We start from the raw sequence: 26,022 nt of genomic DNA, 5'->3' as shown, positions 1-26,022 counted from the left end.
CCACCCAAATAACTTCCCTGAATGTATTTCCAGGAGTGTCCTCCCTCAGCACAGCTGTAATGCTATCCCTTATCAAAAATACCACTCCCCCTCCTCTCTTGCCTCCCTTTCTATTTTTTCCTGTAGCATTTGTATCCTGGAACATTAAGCTGCCAGTTCTGCCCATCCCTGAGCCATGTTTCTGTAATTGCTATGATATCCCAGTCCCATGTTCCTCACCATGCCCTGAGTTCATCTGTCTTCTCTCTTAGGCCTCTTGCATTGAAGTAAATGCGGTTTAATTTATCAGTCTTACCTCAGCCTCTGCTTTGTTCCTGCTTGTCCTAACTGCTTGATTCGCTCCTTTTCCCATGTGTACCAATCTCAGAGACTGGTCTCTTTCCTCACTATCTCCCTGCCCACCACGGCCCACTTCTCCACCTCAATTTACTGGTTTAAATCCTCCTGAGCAGCTCTCAAAAATCTCCCTGCCAATATATTAGTCCCTTTCAGGTGTAACCCATCCTTCTCATATAGGTCACTTCTACCCCAGAAGAGATTCCATTGATTTAAAAATTTGAATCCTCCTTCCATACACTAGCTCCTCAGCCATGCACTCATCTGCTCTGTCCTCTTATTCCTACCCTCATGAGCTCATGGCACTGGGAGTAATCCAGAAATTACTACCTTTGAGGACCTCCTTTTTAAATTCCTGTCTAAATTCCTATATTCTCCCTTCAGAATCTCATCCTTTTTCCATCCTATGTCATTAGTTTCAATGTGTACAATGATCTCCTGCTAATCCCTCACTCCCCTTTGAGAATATTCTGTACTCTCTCCAAGATAGCCTCGATCCTGGTACCAGGAAGGCAACACACAATTCTGATTTCTTGCAGTCAGTTACAGAAACGTCTGTCTGTGCCTCTGACAAGAGAGTCCCCATGATAATTATTCACCTGGAATGTGATGTACCCTTCATTACATTAGAGCCAGTCTCAGTACCAGAAACCTGACTGTTTGTGCTGCATTCCCCTGAGAGTCCGTCAACCTCCACATTTTCCAAAACAGCATACTTGTTTGAGATGGAGATAGCCACAGGAGACTTCTGCACTAGCTGCTCTCTCGTCTACTGCTCCTGGCGATAACCCATCTATCTGATTGCATCTGCAGTTTTTGTCCCTTCCTATAACTGCCATTCACCAACCCCAGCTGCTGTAAATTCCTCATAGCTTCTAACTGCTGCTCCAATCAATCCAAGATATCTGATAGAATTTGCAAACAAACACACTAACTGCAGACATAATCATCAGTAACATGGAAATTCTCCCTAATCTCCCATATCCAACAGGAAGGGCATATCACTCTACCAAAAGCCAGCTTTGCACCTTAACAATTTACAGATAATAGTAATCTTACTGCTCTAAAACACACTGCTGCAGGCTAACTTAGTTAGAGACAGATATCAATAAAACATATAACCAAAAACAACCCACACTACTCACTATTTAAGAAAAGGATAGCAAGTTTCCAGTTCAAAACCATGCACTTTTCTGCTCCTGTGCCGTGAGCTCTCCCACACAGGTTCCTCCAAGGTCGGCCGTGAATTTCACTGTTTGTTAATTTTTCCTAGATATACTCCAGTGTCCAGAAACACTTGAACTCAAGGCGCAAGCTGTGCAGGTTTCTTTCTCTCTTTCTTTCTCTCTCACTCACTCTCACTGACCAGGTGGTCCCTACCTTTGTTTTTGTCCTTTTTGAAGTATGGTTGATTGATTATTTTTCCCCAAAGTTCCAAAACAATTCAACAGTTTATAAAACAGTAATTACTGCTTCTGGAATTCAAGGAAGTCACCTCCAACACCTAAAATACCTCAAAACACGAGCAGCTCTTATAACCACAATTTTTTTCCCATTCTCATCTTGGATTACCCAGAATTCTTGAGTGGCTTGAAGACCACCTCTGGTATCTCTTTCCCAGAAACCCACCTTTTACCATATATGATTCTCTACAATAACTAGGATCAATAATGTTATATGTAATGGACCTTAACTTCTGAGTTACCTGATTAAGTGAATGGATTTTGAGAGAATTACAATTGAACTACAGATTATCACATGATCTATATTTGAAACATTGCGGATGGTGGTATATCACCGAATTTAGAAAAACACTGACACTAAGAAACTGGTTAGAAGCAACTTTTTCATACAGAATCTAGAAAACATTGTTCTTTAACCTTCTTCAAAAACTTGAACAGCAGTGCAAGTTTCACTGTCAATACCTGCTAATGTCACCACATTAATATCAACTGAGTATGTGGTAGTTACATAAGACCATAAGATATGGGAGTAGAATTAGCCCATTGAGCTCACTGAATTTGCCATTCAATCATAGCTGATATGTTTCTCAAGCCCATTCTCCTACCTTTTCCCATAATCCTTGATCCTCTTACAAATCAAAAATCCATCCATTTCTATTTAAAGACACTCAATAACTTGGCCTGAACAGCCCTCTGCAGCAATGAGTTCCACAGAGTCACCACCCTCTGGCTGAAGAAATGACTCCTCATCTCAGTTCTAAAGGGGCATCCTTTCATCCTGAGGCTATGCCCCGTGTACTAGTCTCTTCTATTAGTGGAAACATCTTCTCCACATTCCCTTTGTCAAGGCCTCTCAGTATCCTATAAGTTACAATCAGACCCAGAGTCTTCAACTACTCCTCATATGACAAGCCCTTCATCCCCAGGATCATTCTTGTATGCCTCATCTGCATAAATTTAATTGGGCCCAAATTGCTCACGATATTCCAAATTTACACAATACACAAAAACGGAAGATGAAAAATGTTCATGTGATCATAACTATGTACTAAAATTGGTTTATGTTTGCTCTCAGTAGAGGATTTCTCAAGATTATTTTTAACCCAACTGTTTGAGGATTCTGGATGTAAATTTGGTCACTGATCTGGAAGATTCATTTTCAAACAGCTACACATCCCTGAACACTATGGGACAATTTACCTTGGCCAATTTGCCCAAACCTGCACAATTTTGTGCTGTGGGATGAAACTGGAGCACCTGTAGGAAACCCACGCAGCCATGGGGGGAGAACATGCAAACTCCATACAGTCACCCTGAGGATGGAATTGAATCTGGATCCCTGGTGCCATGAGGCAGTAATGCTAACCACTAAGCCACCATGGGTGATGGGGTGCAGGTTGCAGTCCAGCAGAAAACAAAAAAGTCCACTGACTCTCCCACTGCATCCACTGTCAGAACAGGCAGGAGGTTTAGTCCTGGGGGAGCGTCACTGGTGGAATCCGATTTTGGGGAGTGCTGGTGGCCCTCCTGGTGCTTGTTCAGGCTGCAGGACATCATAAGCCTTTGCTCACACTCAGGGCAGGCAAATGGCCTTTCCCCAGTGTGAACCCGCTGGTGGGTCAGCAGGGTGGAAGAGACAGCAAAGCCCTTCCCGCACGAGGCAGGCGAACGACCTCTCCCTGGTGTGTACCTACTGGTGTGTCAGCAGGTGGGAGGCCTGGGTAAAGCCCTTCCCACATTCAGGGCAGCTAAAGGACCTTTCCCCTGTGTTGACCTGCCGGTGCTTCAGCAGGCCAAAGGAGCAGGTAGAGCCCTTCCTGCACACAGGGCAGGTGAATGGCCTCTTGCCGGTATTGATCCGCCGATGGGCCAGCAGGTCAGAAGAATCGCCGAAGGCCTTCTCACACTCGGGGCAGCTGAAGGGCCTCTCCCGGTATGCCCCAGCCTGTGCCTCAGCTGGGCGGAGGAATCATTGAAGGCCTTCCCACACTCAGGACAGGAGAATGGCCTCTTCCAAATGTGACTGCGCCAATGGGTCTCCAGGGCAGGTGGGACACGGATGCCTTTCCCGCAGTCGCCACACTTCCACAGTTTCTCCATGGGGTGGGATTCCTCAGGTTTCTCCATGGTTTTGTTGATACGGTTCCAGTTGGAATGCCATACTTCTAGGAATTCTTATGCATTTCTGTTTGGCTTGAACTAGGATTGATGTGTTGTCCCAGTCGAAGTGGTGTCCTTCCTCATCTATATGTAAGGATACTAGTGAGAGTGGGTCATGTTGTTTTGTGATTAGTTGATGTTCATGTATCCTGGTGGCTAGTTTTCTGCCTGTTCATCCAAATTAATGTTTGTTACAAGTTCTTGCACGGTATTTTGTAAATTATACTAGTTTTGCTTGTTGTCTGTATGGAGTCTTTCAAGTTCACTAGCTGCTGTTTTAGTGTGTTGGTGGGTTTGTGGGCTACCATATGCCAAGAGGTCTGAGTAGTCTGGCAGTCATTTCTGAGATGCCTTTGATGTAGGGGAGAGTGGCTAGTGTTTCTGGGCGCATTTTGTCTGCTTATTTGGGTTTGTTGAGGAGTTTTAAATCTTTTTTGCTTCTCAATGAAAGCTAATTGGTTGTGATGGAAAGAAAATACCCAGTTATGATGCTTAGAGGCAATATTATTGAATAGAACACACTAAACGGACTGATTTGTCTTGCTTTATCCATCTTCCTTGCTCATTGGTAAATGTCCAGTTGCCATTCATTGCAACTGCCCAAGCTCTTCCACTTGATGAAATACGTCGCCTCGCCTCACGATTCTACCACAATATCAATGCCAAGCTGTTACCGCATTAACTTCACCAGCCAGATAATCCTAAACCGGTAAATTAATTTCCCTAAATTCTTAACGATGTATTCCAAAAGTTACCTTATTTAGAGCTTAGATTAAAATTAGTTTAATTTTAAGAACATTGATTTTATGTCAGCCCTCCATAAAATTGCACTGTAAGTAAAATTTATTATTGACAAGTTAAGTAATTACAACTAAACCATCCATATAAAACGGCGTATATCCAGTAAGCGCACAATGTTACTGTTTTAGAAAGGCCTCCGATTATCGTTCCCGGAAGTGTACCATATGGCTGACTGACAGTATGATATCGCAATTGCAAACAGAATATAATTCAAAAAATATTTTAAACTACCAATCGCGCACGCTTTGGGCGTGACTCTGCGTGAGACAAAGGCTACATGTTGTTTCGCTTTAGTCGAAAGGGAGAGGAAAGCTCGGGTGCTGCAAGGAGAGTCTGCGAAAGAATATGAGCTGCAGCTTCGCCTGTTGTTCGTAGTCTTATTAACCCGAATCCGATTCATATTTGACATCTTTGTCACGATGGCCAAGCGGTGATTTTTTTTTTAGTCTACATTCGGATATTACGAAGTCGATGTTATTAGACAAAGTATCATGAAGAATAAAATGGAGAAACCGACGTGCAAATGTAATTGAGAACGGTTAGCACTGACGTAAGAGACTGTTTATGTAAAATATGAAATGAAACTTGGACAACAGCATCGTAACATTTGTTGAAACATCGAGCAGAAATTCGAAAGGCGGCGGGCAGTATTTCCTGCAGCTGTTTTAAATGAGAATGTCATTAGCACAGAGGGTTTTAATGACTTGGCTCTTTACCCTGCTCTTCTTAATTGTTTTGGTCCTGAAATTGGACGACAAAGCCCCTTGGAACTGGATCCTCATATTCATCCCGCTCTGGATTTTTGATACCATTTTATTAATGATGTCGATCGTAAAGATTATAGGGAGATGCAAATCGGGCTATGACAGGAACAGTAATAATCTCAAGAAAGAGATCTGGTATTTCTGCGCCATGCTGCTTAAACTAAGTTTTCTGTTGGCACTGAGCGCCAGACTGGAACATTTCTCACAAATGAAACTCACTTTCATTTTTATACCACTCTGGCTCTTGCTCATTGGAGCAGTTGGTGATCTAGTCTATAATATGTATTCTATGAGACAAGACTAATGGACAATTAGGGACACTCTGGTCGTGACGCTAATTATTGCCCCAGCATCAGTAGTTGATGCGGGATTCCACATAAATATACCGAAAAACTTATTGGACGGTGTATTACAATTGTTTTTAAATTCAAGTGTCCCGCTCTATAAATGTCACAATTTGCGGCTGCTTTCATCGAGCTTTGTGAAGTTATCATGTATAAAAATCAGAAATGGATGTAGCCATATCACGAGTTTGTTCAAGCAAAATATACAATTAGCGAAATTCAAAACCTTTTTTACGTTTTGATAATTACACTAACATGGGACAGCCCCTTTTTCTATATGAGAAGTTTCTGGTTAATGCTTTAATTTTTCTTATTTATAAAGCACAAATTCAGAAAATAGTCTTATTTCTAACTAATATATATATATCACGATTTGCTCAATTCGAGGATAATTGTAATGAATTGACCTATTGCATATGTACTAGTAGTATTTGGTAAAGGCTGCAGCACTGAGTTGAAGCACATTCAAAACATGGTTTATTAAGCAAGCAGTTGATGACAGGATTGCAATATTTTTAAATCTGCACAAAATCCAAATAATGCACGTATCTTTTCCAGTCACTTGCTGTATTAAATGTCAACAATATGCACGGTTTTTTTTCTTTTACACCATGAGCATATTTCCAAAACAAAACAACGTGGACTGTGAAAGATACAGTAAATGAGTAACAATGTGTTAAATGCCCTTTCCTGTAAGGCAGGAAGTCTAGGTTCAAGTGCCACTTGTGTCAGTGGTGTATAACATCATCTCTGAATAGGCTGATTAGAAAATATCAGTAATTGTAGCACCTTACCCACTTAGGAATAGGGTAGGTAAAGGTCAGGGATACAAATGCTCCCTATCATACACCCCCAACCCCACCCACAATTTGGGAAGGGACCCGTTATAGATTCCATTTAACACCCAACTCTAAAGTTGCTTTTGTCTTAAGAGAACCATAGGGCTGCTCTCAGAGAGAGAGAGAGAGAGAGAGAGACAACTGGTGGGGAATTTAACCTGAAATTCACCACACTTTGGACAAGGTCAAGCCAACAGGCTCTTTATGGAGGCCTCAACCAGTCCCATTCTACAAGATCATCCCTATAGAAGGGTGTGTATCAGGGTTATTGTTATAGGCAGAACATTGCAGGGACCATCAACACAAATGCTAAAAATACAAGGGGATGGGTAACAAATTCACCCAAGAAAATAGCCCTCTCGGACAGCTAGTTAGGGCAAATTACCCCGACCAGTGGGAGGACAAAGTGTGATTTGCAATTGTTATTTTTCTGGAATGTCAACTCCCACCCACAACCATCTGCCCATCATTTTCTGCCCCCTCCACAGTTTCCACTGTTAGACTGAAAGGTATATTTTCTACATTTTCCCATCTCCATAGATTGAACAGCACTGGACCATGGTGTGTCTATACTCTATGAGCCTTCTCCCACTCTGCTTCATCTAACCAGCATAACTTTCGATTCTTCTCCTTTTATGTAGCTATCATTTGGCTCAACCTTTCTGTCAATGAACTCTACATTCTCTCCACTCTTAAGGCACACAATTTGAGGTTGAGATAGAGGGAATGTTGAGCTCTCAGAAATGCAATTTTTCAGATGAAATGTCGAAACGTGGCACCATGTCTGGTTAGGTGAATGTAGGTAATATTTGACAAAGAATGGGGAAATTTCCCAGTGTCTTGGCCATTATTTGGCCTCGAACAACAGCTCAGAAAACATTACAGGTTCTCTGATAATTATTACATTGCTGTTTGTGGAGTAATGCTGGGCTCAAATTAGCTAACTGGTTTTTAAAACTTAAGAGCAAAATGTGGAATCTGAACCTATTTTCTATTATGTATGTATTTAGAATTAGATTAAGATGGTTGGATGAAACGTTCATTCCACTCTGATTTAGCAAACAGAATGCTGGAGAAACGCAGCAGATTAGCAGCACCTGAGAAAGAAAAAGTTACTATTGAATGCAGAACTGAAAGGTGCTGGAATTTTTTTAAAAAGTTCTGACAGAGTGGAGTTTCTCCAGTTTCAACATTTGTTTCAAAACGTTTGGCACAGATGTTGAAGGGCTTATGCCCGAAACGTCGAATTTCCTGTTCCTTGGATGTTGCCTGACCTGCTGCGCTTTTCCAGCAACACATTTTCAGCACAGATGTTGAATGGTCATGAAGAACTGTATATAAATGTTATTCTTTGTAGTTATTATTTCTGGGCCTTAATGGAAGCCCCCACATACTTGTATCTCATTAAACTTCATAGTTTTTAAACAAACTTCTATTATTCTTTTTCTTTCTTCATAAGAAATACTGAACATGCTAGTGCTGTTTTCTGTTAAGTACTGGGTATATTCTCTTAGCAACTAACCTAATCCAAAACAATGCTATCTTAATCCAATCCATTCCTGCTCATCCATCACCCTCTCCTTTGCTGGTCTAGAATTTCTAATCCATCAGCATCTAAACTCGAATCTTCCCTTATTGTTCAAATTCCTTTATGAAATTCCCCATTTTCTAATTTCCAACAGCCCCACAAATTCACCCAGCACCCTATTTCTTTGTTCCTCTGATTCTGGCTTGTGTATTATCCTTTCACTTCTCTCAGCCCAGCCAGCCATTATTGATGTTCATTCACAATGAATCCAGCTACATCGCATCGCTGATCGAGTACAGAGTCATGTTAAGAGAGAGCAGAGTTCCACAATGGTGAGAGGTTCTTGCAGCTGCAAAGCATTGTTTTTTTTCCCCAATTATTGGGCAAATTTGTACAAGTTGTTGAAGATTAGGTACTAAGTAACATCCCTAATGTACTATTTGAACAAGCACTTGGATCTTGGATCTGTAACTTGAGTTCTATACAAAGATGGGATTAGAAAGGGCATCTAGGTGTCTTTGGGACAGTATGAACAAGATGGATGGATGGTAAGGGGGCAAGAGAGGGGAAGAATGCCCCCATCTTTGACATATCTTTTCCATGGTTCATTAGAAAACAGCAAGCAGTAGATATTTTGTCAGCTTTACTTCAAGGAGATCCTTGCATTCTTTGTTGCATAAAGACCGGACTGCCAACCATTCTTTGGAAAGTTGCAAGAGAAAGATAGGCACTGAAGACAAGAACATTCCACCGAGATCAAATAGGATTCTTCTAATATGCATTCAAAATTGAATCCTGATGGGTGGGTGAAACCTTCTTTCTACTCTGATTTAGGATAATTAGTTTAATTAAAGGCACACCACCATAACAAACTGTCGATATTCCAAAATTAATTTGGAGATCAGTTTAATAGTGTTAATTTCTCTCATGCTACTGTAAGTAAAGACATTAAATCACCGATGATGTAACACGAAAGGCTGTTCTCAGCATTGACTCAGCTACTGCATTTGGTTTGAGTATTACCTCCAATTAAATTCTTTTATACAATTGACACTTGCACTGTGTGTTAAGGAAGAACATCTCTCAGACAAATTTCAGATCTAAAAATCCAAGATGATTCATATCTCCCAAATATTTTAAGTTTCAGATGGTGCATGAGGAGATGCAGAAGAGGGTTTAAAAATGTGCATATTTACAACATTAATTTACTATGTAGTTATTTAATAAATTATTCATTAGCTGGAATACAATCTGCTAGAGTTTTCCACGAAATCCCTTATAACCTTTCAGCCCACAGTATCAACTTTTTGCCGTTCTCATCATTGGTCTCTAAGCAATCACAGTATAATGGTAGAAAGATACTAAACCTGGCTTTGAGAGGAAATGTCCTTGCTCAAGAAAGGGGAGTAGAGACACATCGGATAGTTATAAACCAGTGAGCCTTACTCGGGTTATGGTTAAAGTGTTGGAAAAGGTTATAAGAGATAGGATATGTAATCATCTCAAGAGGAAAAAGTTGAATAGGGATAATCGAGTTTTGAGAAGGGTAGATTGTACCTCTCAAACCTTACTGAGTTCTTGGAGATAGTGACCAAACAGATGGATGAAGGTAAGGAGGTTGATGTGGCGTATATGGATTTCAGTAAGGCTTTCTTTAAGGTGCCCCATAGTAGGCTATTGCACAAAATAAAAGTGTGGGAATTGAGGGTGATTTAACGATTTGGATCGTGAATTGGCTAGCTGAAAAGAGAAGGTGGTGGTTGATGGGAAATGTTCATCCTGAAATTCAGTTACTAGTGGTGCTGGAAGACCACAGCTGGAGGAGCAGTAAAATTAACATTTCGGGCAAAAGCCCTTCATCAGGAATAAAGGCAGAGAGCCTGAAGCATGGAGAGATAAGCTAGAGGAGGGTGGGGGTGGGGAGAAAGTAGCATAGAGTACAATAGGTGAGTGGGGGAGGGGATGAAGGTGATAGGTCGGGTGAGGGGGGGGGAGAAGGGTGGATAGGTGGAAAAGAAGATAGGCAAGTATGACAAGTCACGGGGACAGTGCTGAGCTTGAAGTTTGGAACTGGGGTGAGGTGGGGAAGGGGAAATGAGGAAACTGTTGAAGTCCACATTGATGCCCTGGGGTTGAAGTGTTCTGAGGTGGAAGATGAGGCGTTCTTCCTCCAGGTGTCTGGTGGTGAGGGAGCGGCTGTGAAGGAGGCCCAGGACCTCCATGTCCTCAGCAGAGTGGGAGGGGATCTGTTTTGGGGCCACTGCTGTTTGCCCTTTTTTTTTTATAAATGACCTCTAAGGCATTGAAAGATGTGTTAGTAAATTTGCAGATGACACTAAGGTCAGTAGAGTTGTGGACAATGTTGAAGGATGATGTGGGTTACAGAGGGATATAGATAAGCTGGGCTGAGAGGTGGCAAATGGGGTTTAAAGTGGAGAAGTGTGAGGTGATTCACTTTGGAAGGAGCAACTGAAATAAAGAATGAATACTGGGCTAATGGTAAGATTCTTGGTAGTATAGATGAGCAGAGAGATCTGTGTCCATGTACATAGATCCGTGAAAGTTGCCACTCAGGTTGATAGGGTTGTCAAAGTGGCATATAGTGTGTTAGCTTTCATTGATAGAGGGATTGAGTTTTGGAGCCAGAAGGTCATGCTGCAGATCTACAAAACTCTGGTGCGATCGCACTTGGAATGTTATGTGCAGTTCTGGTCACTGTAGGAAGGATGTGGAAGCTTTGGAAAGGGTGCAGAAGAGATTTATTAGAATGTTACCTGGTATGGAGAGAAGGTCTTACAAGGAACTTGAGGCTATTTTCTTTAGAGAGAATGTGGAGAGGTGACTTACTGAGACAACTGCAACATAAGATAATCAGAAGGTTAGATAGACTGGATAGTGAGAACCTTTTTCCTCGGACAGTGATGGCTAGCAGGAGGGGACATAGCTTGAAATTAAGGAGTGATAGATATAGGACAGATGTCAGAGGTAGTTTCTTTACTCAGCAATAGGGGCGTGGAATGCCCTGCCTGCAACAGCAATAGACTTGCTAACTTTAAGGGAATTTAAATAGTCATTGGATAAACATGGATGAAAATGGAATAGTGTAGGTTAGATTGGCTTCAGATTGGTTCAACAGGTTGGCGCAACATCGAGGCCTGAAGGGCCTGTACTGCACTGTCATGTTCTATGTAGAATGCCAGAGCATACTAAGCCAATGGCCCTTGTAGAAATTCCTCGTGACTAAAGGATGACCAAATTTAGCTATGATATCCCCGTGGTAAAATACTCACCATTTGTAATTCACAAAGAAATATTTGTTTAGACAGAGGGTAGATGTGCAACTGTAGTTCTACAGGAATTGTGCCTTAAAGAGACGATAATAAGTGAAGAACAAGTGGACAAGATGAAAACATAACCATATAAAAGACAAATTAATGAACAGAAGAACTTCACAGAACGACTACATTTGGTGGGGAACAAATTTTAAAATGCTCATTTGAACTCATAGAAGTTGTTTTCTCCTTGCACTGTTGAGTCTCAAAGTATCAGCCACTTGGTCCAGATTACAATGTGCAAACTTTGGCTGCAAGTTATAATCAAACTGTTAATATGGAAAACATTAGTGTTGTGTCCAAACCATACTTCATTTATGTAACTCGTTAATTACAATATAGGTCCAGAAACAAGTTCATTTTTCTTTCTTCAATACAATTGGAGTGCTCTTAAGAACTGGCTTAGCTGAGATGAACTGACTTAATACAACAGTAATGAATTGCTCCATCTTTTCTCTTCCTGTTTGATCACCCCACAATTCTTCCCATAAAGTGCAATAAATCTTAACATGCATATTAATAGAACATTGTAAGCAATGGAGATTTGGATGTGGAAATACCATGATGTTACAGGAAGAATGGTCATCTGATTTGGTGGCATGATACCATCTTGATTGTGTGTGTTGGATAACAAGGACTTAAATCCAGCCCAAATTAAATGAAACAGTAGTTTCATTACCAACACCTATCAAAACTGAACTGATGATCTCAGGATAAATGCTACGGTTTAGATCACGATGACTTTCTAATATTACACATCTGGTGCAACTGCAGAACATTATTTTCAGTATTAACAAGTGACACAAAGGCAATGGTTTAGAATTTGTATTTCTAATGATAAAACCATTGGTGCTCACCATTACTACGGCAAAAAGTAATAGCAATTTCTGGCATCCAGAAAAGCCGGTAAATGCAGATAAACAAAAATTGTTGTCAGTGATACTTTGTCTCTGTGAAGGGGTATGGGAACAACCAGCACAAACAATCACAAGAAATTGACATTATCAACACGCTATTCTCATTTTGCAATCAATTAAATGGTTAATCAGATATAACTGATAATTAGCATTTTAAATCATAATTACTGGGGTCCTTGAGGTGCAGTGGTAGTGTCCCTACCTCTGAGTCAGAAGACAGAGGTTCAAGTCCCATCCATTCCAGAAGTGTCTCTTAAAATCTGAGCAGATTGATTAGAAACTTCATAATTAATGGTGAACAATCTTTCTGGCCCTGACAACTGATTTCACGTATGTGGAACTTCTTTCTTTAAGAACCTTTGAAACTTAAAACTTCCATTTTAAAAAAAAACATACTTTAGCTTTTCTTTCAGTGCATGGATTAAAACATACATTTATAATCCTTGCTTTCTTCTTTATGCTCTGCAAGTTGGAATGACAGATCGGTTGCCTACATTGTTGTAGGATGCTGCAGATTGTGCCAAATTCAAGTCAGAATAGAGAAATAAGTATTCTTTAAACCCCAGAAAATCTTTGATACATGCTTGTTGAGATCAGCAGCTTACTGTCAGTACTGAGCTGCCGACAGTGTGGCACTCCCTTGGAACTGGCATACAAACTGCATTGCTGTATCAAACAAGTACAGACAGAAAACGATTTGAAAACAAACATCATCCTAGGTCTCATAACTGGAGCTGACGCCATAGAACACTAACTTCGTTTAACTTGATGCATTAGGGAAATAAAGCTGTGGTGTACATTGCTAATAGATGCTGGAATTTCTAAAACTTGCCCTGTCCTGAAAAAAAGGTATGGCAGTCTAGTAAAAAGGCTCACCACTGGTGAGACATTAGAATTACAACTGAATTTTGTGAAGACAGCGTTTGCAGAAACTTAGTGAAGAAATGGATAACCATTATAAACTAGCTTAAGTCGGCTACTGGTACTTCAGTGTCTTAGACAACATCACATAATGAATACCTTTATTTTAAAATCTAGAATATGATCATCTGCACTCATTTCCCTTCTCCCCTCCCCCTGGGAGAGAAAGAAGAGAGAAAATTCTGATTTGTCTGCACAGTTACACAAATTTTGTCACATCTACGTTAGGTGAAATAAAATAATGTACTGTAAAATAGCCGAAGGCTACTACGTTTGGTACTTACATATATAAAAACATTAAAGTACACTGAACCTTTATTAAGTGGTTCAGATTTTAGTCTGAAATTGAACTACATAATTATAATAAAAATGTATTTACACTGTGTTGACACAAATACCAGTATTCAAACTTGCAACTAGGTTGACATAAGCTCTATGGATAAGCTTGAATTTGGAAACAAATTTGGCTCAGCTTACAAAAAAGTATATGCCGAGGTCAACTCTGCTTCTATTCCCATGACTTATCTAAAAACAAAAAAGTAATTTTTAAAACCTTTTATTTTTCCCATTTAACCTGTGGTATGACAGTGCACCTGCCCCTTAAGTGCTGTTAAGTTTCACAGTTATGGACAGGCACTGAGGAATGTTACAAAGCTACATGTACTTTTCTGTCCTACCATGTAACAGTCTTAAGAACAGTAACAAGCTTGCCCCATAGAACTTACATAAGCAAGAACATATATTGTACATCACACCATTGTTCAGATACATTTAAAAAAAATAAAAGCTCCAAAGAATATACACAGATGTCAGTAAGAAAAGTTCTGTTGCTACTCATGCAAATCTGGCTTTACTGAAGGTAGCTGTTGTTCATCTCCACGTTCAGTTTGGGTGTTTGAACACACTAGATCTTTTGACTCTATTACAAACTGTGATTCAGTGCTTTCAGGCTCCATTTTTGGGAGTTCTGTGATATTAAGTTCTATTTTTACTTCTTGATGTCTTGCATCTTCAGAGGTGATATCATCCCTCTGTTTTTTGTCATCAGTCTCCAATTTGATAATAGGGCACTTGGTGTCTGGTGGCATTTCTGGACCTTCAAAAGCACATTCTTGAGCACATGGTTCTCCTGCATCTGGATGATATTGTCTCAACCGGACATGCCATGCCAAGCTGCAAACTGCAGAGACAGTCTTGAACTGGTGTACAACATTCCGGGGAATGAAATATACGTCATTGTCATATAGCTGAATTCTCGCATAGCGAATACCTTCTCTTCGTATCTGGTTGAGTTTTGCATCATCTACCCATTGAACACACTAAAAACAAGATGAGAAAATGGGGTTCAGAAATGCAAACTATCCACAAATTACATACAATATAGTAGTTTCAAATGCATTAATACACCCCAGGAATTAACTTTTGTTTCCAAACTAGTATAATAGAGTGGGTTATTTCTGGATTATATGTTTTATTGAGGTCTGTGTCTTGATTAAATTTTAAGAATATAAGTGATAAGTACTAAGTTAGCCTGGAGCACTGTTTTTAAGAGCAAAAAGATGGTGCTATTTTCTGGATCTGTTGATTATGAAGGAGCGAAGATGGCCTTTGGTAGAGTGATATACCCTGTCAGATGTGGGAGTTTAGGGTGAGCTTCCATGTTACAGATAATTATGTCTGCAGTAAGTGTGTCTGCTTGCGAATCCTATCAGATTGCATTGGTCAGATGGACTGGCAGTTAGAGGCAATGAGGAACTTACAGGAACAGAGGGCGCGGAGTTGATGGATAGCAGTTGTAGGAAGGGAGAAAAAACAGAGATACAGTCAGGCAGGTAAAAAAGATAGGAGAGGTAGGTAGTGCAGGAGTCTCCTGTGGCTATCTCCATCTCAAACAAGTATGCTGTTTTGGAAAATGTGAGGGGTGATGGACACTTGGGAATGCAGCACGAACAGGCAAGTTTCTGGTACTGAGATTGGTTCTAATGTAATGAAGGATACGTCAGGTTCCAGGCAAACAATTGTGATAGGGGACTTTCCAGGTAGAGGCACAGACAGACGTTTCTGTGGCCGACTGCAAGAAATCATAATGGTGTGTTGCCCCCATGGTGTCAGGATCAAGGATATCTCAGAAAGTGCAGATATTCTCAAAGGAGAGAGAGGGACCAGCAGAAACACATTGGAACTAACTACAGGAAGGGAAAAGGATTCTGAAGGGAGAATAAAGGAACTTAGGCAGGAATTTAAAAATGGGATCCTTGAGGGTAGTAATATTTAGATTACTCCCAATGCTACGAGCTAGTGAGGGTACGAATAGGAGGATAGAGCAGATGAATGAGTGGCTGAGGAGCTGGTACAGGGGAGAAGGGTAGAGTTTTGGATCAGTGGAATCTTTTCTGGGGTAGAAGTGACCTGTACAAGGAGGACAGATTGCACCTGAATTGGAAGGGGACAAATAAACTGACAGGGAGATTTGCAAGAGGCCTAATAGGGAAGGCAGATGAACTTGGCATGCTGAGGAACATGGGACTGGGATATCATAGCAATTACGGAAAAGTGGCTTAGGGATGGACAGGACTGGCAGCTTAATGTTCCAGGAAACAAATGCTACAGGAAGGAGAGAAAAGGGGTGCAAGAGAGGAGGGGAAATGGCGTTTATGATAGTCTTTGTGTAGAGTCGCAGGAGATGGACAGAGATACTAAGCAAGTATTTTGCATCAGCGTACATTGTGGAGAAAGGCATGGAAGATATAGAATGTGGGAAAATAGATGATGATATCTTGAAAAATGTCCATATTACAGAAGCGGTGGTGCTGGATGTTTCAAAAAGCATAAAAGTCGGGCCCTCTACTTTTTGTATAATTTTTATATAATCATTTATATAAATGATTTGGATGCGAGCATAAGAGGTACAGTTATTAAGTTTGCAGATGACACCAAAATTGGAGGTGTAATGGACCTGAGGGTTACCTCAGATTACAACAGGATCTGGACCAGATGGGCCAATGGGCTGAGAAGTAGGAAATGGAGTTTAATTCAGATGAATGTAAAGTGCTGCATTTTGGGAAAGCAAATCTTAGCTGGACTTATACACTTAATGGTAAGGTCCTAGGGAATGTTGCTGAACAAAGAGACCTTGGAGTGCAGGTTCATAGCTCCTTGAAAGTAGAGTCGCAGGTAGATAGGATAGTGAAGCGGCGTATGGTATGCTTTCCTTTATTGGTCAGAGTATTGAGTACAGGAGTTGGGAGGTCATATTCCGGCTGTACAGGACATTGGTTAGGCCACTGTTGGAATATTGCTTGCAATTCTGGTCTCCTTCCTATCGGAAAGATGTTGTGAAACTTGAAAGGGTTCAGAAAAGATTTACAAGGATGTTGCCAGGGTTGGAGAATTTGAGCTATAGGGAGAGGCTGAACAGGCTGGGGCTGTTTTCCCTGGAGCGTCGGAGGCTGAGGGGTGACCTTATAGAGGTTTATAAAATTATGAGGGGCGTGGATAGGATAAATAGACAAAGTATTTTCCCTGGGGTCGGGGAGTCCAGAACTAGAGGGCATAGGTTTAGGGTGAGAGGGGAAAGATATAAAAGGGACCTAATGGGCAACTTTTTCATGCAGAGGGTGGTACGTGTATGGAATGAGCTGCCAGAGGATGTGGTGGAGACTGGTACAAATGCAACATTTAAGAGGCATGTGGATGGGTATATGAATAGGAAGGGTTTGGAGGGATATAGGAAGGGTTTGGAGGGATATAGGCCGGGTGCTGACAGGTGGGACTAGATTGGGTTGGGATATCTGGTCCGCATGGACGGGTTGGACCGAAGGGTCTGTTTCCATGCTGTACATCTCTATGATCTGATCAGGTGTGCCCTAGAACTCTGTGGAAAGTTAAGTGATTGCTGGGTCTCTTGCTGAGATATTTGTATCATCAATAGTCAAAGGTGTGGTGCCGGGAGACTGGCGGTTGACTAAAGTGTTGCCACTATTGAAGAAAGGTGGTAAGGACAAGCCAGGGAACTATAGATTGGCAAGCACTGGGCAAGTTGTTGGGGGGAATCCAAAGGGGCAGGATTTGTATGTATTTGGAAAGGCAAGGACGAATTAGGGATAGTCAACATGACTGTGTGTGTGGGAAATAGTGTCTCACGAACTTGATATTTTTTGAAGAACTAACAATGAGGATTGATGAAGGCAGAGTGGTAAATGGGTTCTATATGGATTTCAGTAAGGCGTTCGACAAGGTTCCTCATGAGAGACAGCTAAGCAAGGTTAGATCTCAGGGAATACAGGGAGAACTAGCCACTTGGATACAAAACTGACTCAAAAGTAGAAGACAGAGGGTAGCGGTGGAGGTTTGCTTTTCAGACTGGAGGCTTGTGACCAGTGGTGTACCACAAGGATCGGTGCGCCACAAGGATCGGTGCTTGGTTCACTGCTTTCCGTCACTTACAGAGGAACCTCAATTATCCGGTATTCGATTAACCGAACAAACTACTCGCTGCCCATGTCCTTTGGATAATTGAGTTTCGTGTGTATAAAAATGATTTCAATGCGAACATTAGTAAGTTTGCAGATGACACCGAAAATAGTGGTGTAGTGGACAGTGAAAAAGGTTACCTCAGATTACAATGATCAGATGGACCAATGGGCCGAGGAGAGGCAGATGGAGTTTAATTTAGATAAATCTAAGATGCAGCATTTTGGAAAAGCAAATTACAGCAGAACTTATACCTTACCATTAAGTGTATGCTTTCCTTTATTGGTCACATTACTGAGTATAGGAGTTGGAGGTCATGTTGCAGCTGTACAGGACATTGGTTAGGCCACTTTTGGAATAGTGTGTGCAATTCTGGTCTCCGATGTTGTGAAACTTGAAAGGATTCAGAAAAGATTTACAAGGATGTTGCCAGGGTTGGAGGATTTGAGCTATAGGGAGGGGTTGTTTCCCCTGGAGCGTTGAAGGCTGAGGGGTTGCCTTATATAGGTTTATAAAATGATGTGGGGCATGGATAGGGTAAATAGAAAAAGTATTCTCCCTGGGGAGGGGAAGTCCAGAACTAGAGGGCATAGGTTTAGAGTTAGCGGGGAAAAATATCAAAAGGAACCTAAGGGGCAAACTTTTGATGCAGAGGGTGGTGCGTGTATGGAATAAACTGTCAGAGGAAATGGAAGCTGGTACAATTACAGCATTTAAGATGGATCTGAATGGTTATATGAATAGGAAGGGTTTGGAGGGATATGGGCAAGTACTGGCAAATGGGACTAGATTAGGTTAGCAAATCTCATCGGCATGGACGAGTTGAACTGAAGGGTCTGTTTCTGTGCTGCTTATCTCTATAAATCTAGTAGTTAAAATTAATCAAGTGGTTCCTCATATGAGTTCACCTGTCTGAATTTCACCACCAGGTGGAGTGAGCTGTGCTCTGATAATGTTTTTGGGAGGCTGATGTTTTCCCACAGGTCAAAGTCTCCCCGAACAAGGACAAAGTCACTGTTTTTTTTCTCATATTCATGTTGATTCACAGACCGATAAGCCTCAGTGACCAGTTCAAACTGACTTACAGAACAAAAATCGAATTGAGGCAACACTGAAGCTACATTCTTTGCGAACTGGGCTGACCAATCCTTTGTTTCCTTCATTGTCAGGTCAGATTACTTGAAGGGGCTGGGATAGGGGCATGCCCAGAAAACAAGTGGGTGGGGGCAAGTAGGGGCTTGTTCAAGAGAGAAATGTCTACGGAATCACAGAGGTGCACACACGAGACAGATGCAATGTGAGAGGTATATGTGAAGAAAAGAGAGAGAGAAAAGTGTATTTAAATATACTGAATACAATTGCATTAATCCATCTTAAGCATGAATTATCTTGTACATTTACATTAGAGAGTCATTGAGTCACACAGCACAGAAACAGACCCTTCAGTCTAATTGGTCCACGCCGACCATGTTCTCACACTAAACTAGTCCCACTTGCATTTGGTCCCTATCCCTCTAAACTGTTCCTATTCATGAACTTATCCAAACGTCTTTTAAGCATCTGGATGGGTATAAGAATAGGAAGGGTTTAGAGGGATATGGGCCAATTGGACTAGATTAGGTGAGCATATCCAGTCAGCATGGATGAGTTGGGCCAAATGGTCTGTTTCCACGCTGTATGACTTTAAGTGTTATAAGTTTAGGGCGGCATGGTGGCACAGTGGTTAGCACTGCTGCCTCACAGCGCCAGGGACCTGGGTTCAATTCCCGCCTCAGGCGACTGACTGTGTGGAGTTTGCACGTTCTCCCCGTGTCTGTGTGGGTTTCCTCCGGGTGCTCCGGTTTCCTCCCACCGTCACAAAGATGTGCGGGTCAGGTGAATTGGCCATGCTAAATTGCCCGTAGTGTTAGGTAAGGCGTATATGTAGGGGTATGGGTGGGTTGCGCTTTGGCGGGTCGGTGTGGACTAGTTGGGCCGATGGGCCTGTTTCCACACTGTAAATAAATAATCTAATCTGACTGTACCTGCATCCACCATTTTCTCTGGCAATTTATTGAATACATATGAACCAGTCTGTAAAAATGTTGCGCCTCATATTTTTTGAATCTCTCTCCTCTCACCTTAAAAATATAACTCCTGGAGATTCAAGATGGCAGCGATTTGATAGGTCTGCTGTGCTGGGCTCTGCACTATAACCCAGGTAAGGTGGGCTTTCAACCCACCCACTAATCATCCATAAGAAAAATTGGTAAAATAAAGCAAAACAAAAACCTAGAACCTTTTAAATTCCGATTCTAATGTTCTGGGAACAAGAATAAGACGAACAAAGGATAGGGAGCGAGGGGATCGCAGCAGGCAGAGCACTCCCCCACAGTGCCGGATGCACCTGTGGCCACAGCCCCGACTTCCGTGGCAGTGCTTTTGAACCTGCTGTAGCAGCAGAATCTAATATCAGAGTTTGTAAAACTCAGAAAATTGAGTCGGCGCTAGAACCAATCTCTGCTGTGCTACAAAAGCATGAGCAGGAGATCTGAACGCTAGATCGACGCGTTGAGGCAGTCGATCAAAGGACTACGGTGTTGGAGACCACAGTGGAAAATTCGGAGGGGTGGGTCCGAACACTAGAAGACCAGGTTTGGGCACTGCTGGACCAGGCTGACAACTGCGAGAAGAGGTCGAAAAAAGAACTTACGGATAATCAGGGTCCTGGAGAGTGAAGAAGGTGAAAGAACGGTCAGCTTCCTAGAGCAGTGGCTCCTGCAGCGTCGGGGATTGGGAGTCAAGTCGGGCCAGGTGCGAGCCGGCCCAACAAATCACAATGCACAGGCCCAGGTTGGATCAACGCCCCGCCTGGTCCTAGTATGACTTCAATGTTATGAAGAGAGGCAACTTATAATGGAAGCCAGCAGAAGGCTTGGAAAAAACTCATGGGCCCTGGTGTACAAAGGGTTGAAAATTAAGTTTTTTCAAGACTTCTCTGGGGTTGTAATCAAGAAGAGGAAATCTTTTGATGAAGTCAGGAAGGAATTGAGAGACCTGAATAGCTAATACTCTGAGGTACCTGGAAGTGCTGTGCTTCAACCATGGAAGGGCTGTTTACAATTTTGACTCAGCAGAGAAAGCAAGGGGTTGTTTTGGACTCTGAAATAAATGGTCTAGGTTGGGAAAAAACTACAGATGATGGTATATTCTTTCCTTTTGCGGTTGTTGGTCCTACAGACTTGGCATTGCTTTGATGTAAAATTCCCCATTTCCTTTATTTAATTTTTTTTTTGTTTGTTTTCTCTGGTTGAGGGATGGTTTTTTTCTGCTATTGATGATGATTGGGGCTGAGGTATGGAAGAGATGGGGTGGGCATCCACTTTTAACTTTTACGTGTGTAAATAATAGGTTTTCTTTCTTTCTCTATTGCTTGGGTTTGGGGTATGGCCTTAGCTGAAAGGAATCAGAGTGGTTGCAAGGTTTGTGACAGGCGCCCCCTATGGGCGAGGGCGGGGGGGGGGGGAATCTCCAGGGATTTGTTTGTTTGTTCAAATTAAGAGTAGTGGTTAGTTTTTTTTTCTCTTCTTGGCTAACCTGGAAAAGTCTGTAACCTGGCTAATTCAAAAGAATAAATTATTTGGCATTGTCTTAGGATATAAAATTAATTTTGCCTGCCTGTTGTGGGGGGTGGGGTGGAAATGTCTGACCTGGAGGATGGAACACAATTTCTTTTCTGGTGGTCACAAAAAGTTTTCTTGACTTAGGTATTTTTATTACCCCCGCTTTTCACCAGCCCTACAAAGTTAACTTTGTGCAATTGTTGGATATGATCAAACAGGATCTGCAGGATCAGGAGTGGTTACCAATATCATGGTTAGGACGAATAAGCCTTGATTAAAATTAATGTTCTTCCTCAGTTACTACACCCCATTAGAAAGCTCCCGTTGTTGTTGCCCAGACAAGTACTGCAGAAGCTCAATGGCTGGCTTGGGTCCTTCATTTGGTGTTGTAGACGCCATCTTATTAAATTTACCAAGTTGCAACTCCCACAGATGATTGGGGGGAGGGAGGAGGTTGGATGTCCCAGACTTTAAGCAATACCAAATAATTGCCTAGTGTCCTTTGAGAGTGACTGGGCATGTAAGGATCGGAGGTCGATATGGCTTGACATCGAGGCTCTCAGGCAAGGTGTCCCCTCCTTAACTTGCTGTTTATGGATGGGATGAAATTTTTTGCTGAGCATTGTAAAAGCCCGATCATTATAACATGGTCAAAGTGTGGAGAACGATGCGGCAGGATGAAGGTAATTTACATATGACCTCATCATTCACCCTGTTAGCAGAAGCCCCAGGATTTAGGCCTGGGTCAATGGATTCTGGCTTTAAAGCATAGGAGGTCAGGGGAGTCTCCTGTTTGGGAGATCTATTTGAGGGAGAGGTCTTGATGTCTTTTGACCAGCTAACTCTACAAATACAGGTTACCTAGTAGGGACCTCTTCTGTTATTTGCAGATTAGGGATTATGTACAGAGAAGGACCACGCTTAACGGCTCAGTCCTGTAAGTCTGACATGGAGAGCAGGGTGCTCTGGTATGCGGGTATTCTCTCAGTCAGTACTCATGTCATCTACAGAGAGGGGACACCTTGGAAGATATGGAAAGACTCTATGGAGTCTGGAATCAGGAACTAGGGGTAGAAATTTTGTTTGAAATGTGGGAGGACATATGGGAGAATGTGAAGAAAATCTCGATATGCAATAAAGCGCAGGCTATGCAATTGAAGATTCTTCACAGAGCATATGGCCCTGGAGCGATTAGCAAAGTTCAAGAAAGGAGCATCTCCAGGATGCCCTAAATATAAAATAAGCACAGGCACCCGGACACAATGTCTGTGGTCGTGTCATAAGATCTATAGGTACTGGGATGCCATAGTGAGTGAGTTAGAGGAGATCCTGGGAATTAAAGTTAGGGTGGATCTAATAGCCCTTCTTTTGGAACTGCTGAACCTGCCTTCACCAGATAAATATGGGAAGAGATCATTCAACATTCTCACGTATTGTGCAAGGAAGAACATTTTAATGAACTAGATCTCAGGAATCCCCATTCACCAGGTATCATGGGATGGCGCAGATTAGTATTGAAGCACGTCCCCTAAGATTATCTTATGAATATAGTGCATCAGAAAATTGAACTATTTCATAAGACATGGCAGTCCCTTTTACATTATATAAACATGGACTTATCAGCCATATTGAACGGAGCCTTTACGTAGCCGTGAAGGCTGGGGGTAGGAAGCTTGATAAATACAGGTACAATAACTGATGCTCCCGTGGGGAGCCTCGGTGGGGGTGCGTCAAGTGGTTTAATTTAATTTAAGTCATTAATTTAAGGTGATTTTATCTAATCTAAGTTACATTAGGTTAGTCTAGTACAATTTAAGTTTATTTAAACTAATTTGCTAGGTACAATCATTTATTGAATTTTAATGTGGAAAGATTGTTTTGTACCTTTGTGATAGTTTTGGTGTGTTCTGTAGAGTAGTAAGTAGTTTATTGTTAATGTTTTTGTAATATAAAATGGTTATAATACTTTTATAATTTTGTAAAAGAATAAAAACATTTTCCAATAAAAGAAATGTCCCTTTTTTTGAAATCTCTCATCCTAGGCAAAAGACAACTACTATTAACTCTATCTACACTCCTCATTATTTTATAAACTTCTTTAAAAGGTCTTTCAACCTCCTACCCTCCAGTGAAAAAAACGTCCCAGCCTATCCAGCCTTTCATTATATCTGCCATGCATCTGCAGCCTGAGATATTAAAGCAAAAGCTAAAATGTTAATAATGTCAAGATCAGGTTTGTAATACATCAAACTAGAATGAACTAGGATTACCTGAGATAATGGTGGTTCATGCAGATCTAACTGGAGCCTCTGCACCACCTCTAGGAAGTCTTCTGAATGAAAACAAATCACATCTTTGGTTATACGGGGTTGATCAAACCTATAAAAAAAGGGATCATTCTTAATTAGATTTAAGTTTCGAGAAAACAAATCTCTAGGTAGACAATTTCATTGTGACATAAGCTGCTACTACTGTGCCTGGCAATGACTGAAATTCAACACCTAGATGAAGGAAAGAAGAATGGAAGTTCAGAATTAGCACATTTTTCAAATTATTAAATGGTTATTGGATGCAGTATGAAAGCCATATTAATAAATATTAATCTAACTAACAGCCTAATCAAAATTCTCTAAGTATTCTTTAAAAATGAAATCAACCGTTATTGGTCCTCATCAATATGCTTATTTCAATGTCACACATTTCACAAGTTACATTACTCATATTTGAATAGGTTCTGCCTACCATCGTTGCTCATTCTCCTGTTTTTTTACTTGAATTCCTGGTCACTGCAGATTATTTGGATATACACCTAAGGAGGCAGATTTATAATTTTGAATAGGACTGGTTATTTACCTAACCTCTGAACTGGAAGATGATACAAAAGGGCAGTGGAAAGGAAGTTTTAGAAAGGGAGGGGTGACAGATATACCTGCACTATATATCAAAACCTGGCATTAAGTGCAACATGATGGCTCAAATGGTTAGCACTACTGCCTCTCAGCACCAGGAACCCATATTCAATCCCAGCCTTGGGCGACTGTTTATGTGGACAGTTGGGTGCTCTGGTTTCCTCCCATAGTTCAAGGATGTGTAAATTAAGTGGATGGGTCACATTAAGTTGCCTCATACTATCTAGAGATGTGAAGAGTAGCTAGATTAGCTTTGCAAATCTGGGGATAAGGAGTAAAGCTTAGTCTGGGTGCTATGCTCCTTGGAGAGTTGATGCAGGACTTAATGGGCCAAATGACCTCTTTCCACACTGTAGGGATTCTGTGCTTCTTTGTAAAAGGATTATACACACACATAAAAAATTTATGTAGGAAAAAGCTGAAACACAACCTTTTGAACTCTTCCCAACAAGTATACAGGAGTCCTTACCAAATTATGGTTTACGTTCCTGAAGCACTAAGTGAATCGATTCCCTTATGAATCAACAGGGTGGGGTGAAGTGAGGCAAGGCAAGGCCAAGGGTGAAAGTGGGTCTGAATGCAGCAGCAGCACGAAGTAAGTGGTCGTATTAGCAAATAGTCAACAGAAGAGGAAGTCTATGAGAAACAAATGTTCAAGGGAAATTGGCAACAATATCATCATCACTGGCAGTTGCTCGCAAGCAAGGATGACTCTTCCTCAGGGCAAGTCCATTGGTGGCTGAACAGATCAATGCAGCTTCCACAGACTGCTACACTTGGGAGAAGAGGTAGTCATTGAAAGAGATGTTAGTGTGGCAGCACTCTCCTTATGCCTTTTTGCCTGACTTCCACTTTTTCCTGATAGCAAGTCTCAAGGTGCTCGTTCTTACCAAATGCTCCTCCTCTATTTGGATGGTCTTGAGCCAGTGATACCCTGGTGTAGGTGGGAAAGTCACATTTTGCAAGTAATGCCTCAAGAGTATCCATGAAGTGCTTCTTCTGTCCACCTGGAGCTCGCCTGCCATTTTGGAGCTGGGAGTAGACTGCCTGCTTGGGGAGTCTTGTGTCAGTCATGCTCAGCCAGTCGCAGTCGACCAAGGGAGGTCAGTGCCTTGATGCTGGGAATGTTGGCCTCATTAAGGATGCTGGTGTTGGTGCATCTTTCTTCCCAGTGGCTATGTACTGACATTACTTTATTAGTAACATTATAGTGAATCCATTTTAAAGGGACCTAGCCTAAGCGGAAACTTACTGTAATTTTTAATGCTGTTTCTCTTCCTAATTAAATAAAGTCATCAATACTTTGGTATTCCTGGCTTCTACAGCAAATCATGAAGAACAAAAGATGTGTGATGTTTAGCAACAAATGACTGAAGTCAATTTGCCTAGCTGCATTTTCAGATGATGATCCCAAGACCCTAAGCTAGACGCAGGGTCCATATTTATAATATCTATGCTTAGCTTATCATGACACGTAGCTTAACGTTTCTTCTTTCATGGCTCTTAAAATCTCAAAATTATTAAAATCATATAGTTTTTTGTTCCTTTAGATTTCCGTTTCAACATTAAGGAAGGTTTAATTGCACCAGATGCAGATACTAATAAGCCACGAGCAACTTTGGGTACCATATAT

The 26,022-nt window shown here is 41.4% G+C and overlaps 2 protein-coding genes across 2 annotated transcripts in view; one reads left to right on the top strand and one right to left on the bottom strand.

Annotated features, from left to right (window-relative positions):
• Positions 1 to 4,995: 4,995 nt before the first annotated feature.
• On the top strand, positions 4,996 to 8,112 carry tmem60 (transmembrane protein 60). Its single transcript, XM_060843162.1, has one exon. The coding sequence runs from the start codon at positions 5,430 to 5,432 to the stop codon at positions 5,826 to 5,828; it is 399 nt and encodes a 132-aa protein (XP_060699145.1). The 5' UTR covers positions 4,996 to 5,429; the 3' UTR covers positions 5,829 to 8,112.
• A 5,377-nt stretch (positions 8,113 to 13,489) lies between these two features.
• LOC132826718 (lysine-specific demethylase RSBN1L-like) overlaps positions 13,490 to 26,022 on the bottom strand; it is a 71,106-nt gene continuing 58,573 nt past the window's right edge. Inside the window, exons 6-7 of the mRNA XM_060842831.1 lie at positions 23,751 to 23,859; positions 13,490 to 14,724 (exon numbers count right to left, since the gene is read on the bottom strand). Coding sequence (XP_060698814.1) covers positions 14,236 to 14,724; positions 23,751 to 23,859 — 598 coding nt within the window. The 3' untranslated portion in view covers positions 13,490 to 14,235. The remainder of the gene's footprint in view (positions 14,725 to 23,750; positions 23,860 to 26,022) is intronic.

The sequence above is a fragment of the Hemiscyllium ocellatum genome, chromosome 23, assembly GCF_020745735.1.
Source record: "Hemiscyllium ocellatum isolate sHemOce1 chromosome 23, sHemOce1.pat.X.cur, whole genome shotgun sequence".
In the NCBI taxonomy this organism is placed as follows: Eukaryota; Metazoa; Chordata; class Chondrichthyes; order Orectolobiformes; family Hemiscylliidae; genus Hemiscyllium; species Hemiscyllium ocellatum.
This window is presented reverse-complemented; position numbering and strand designations above follow the sequence as displayed.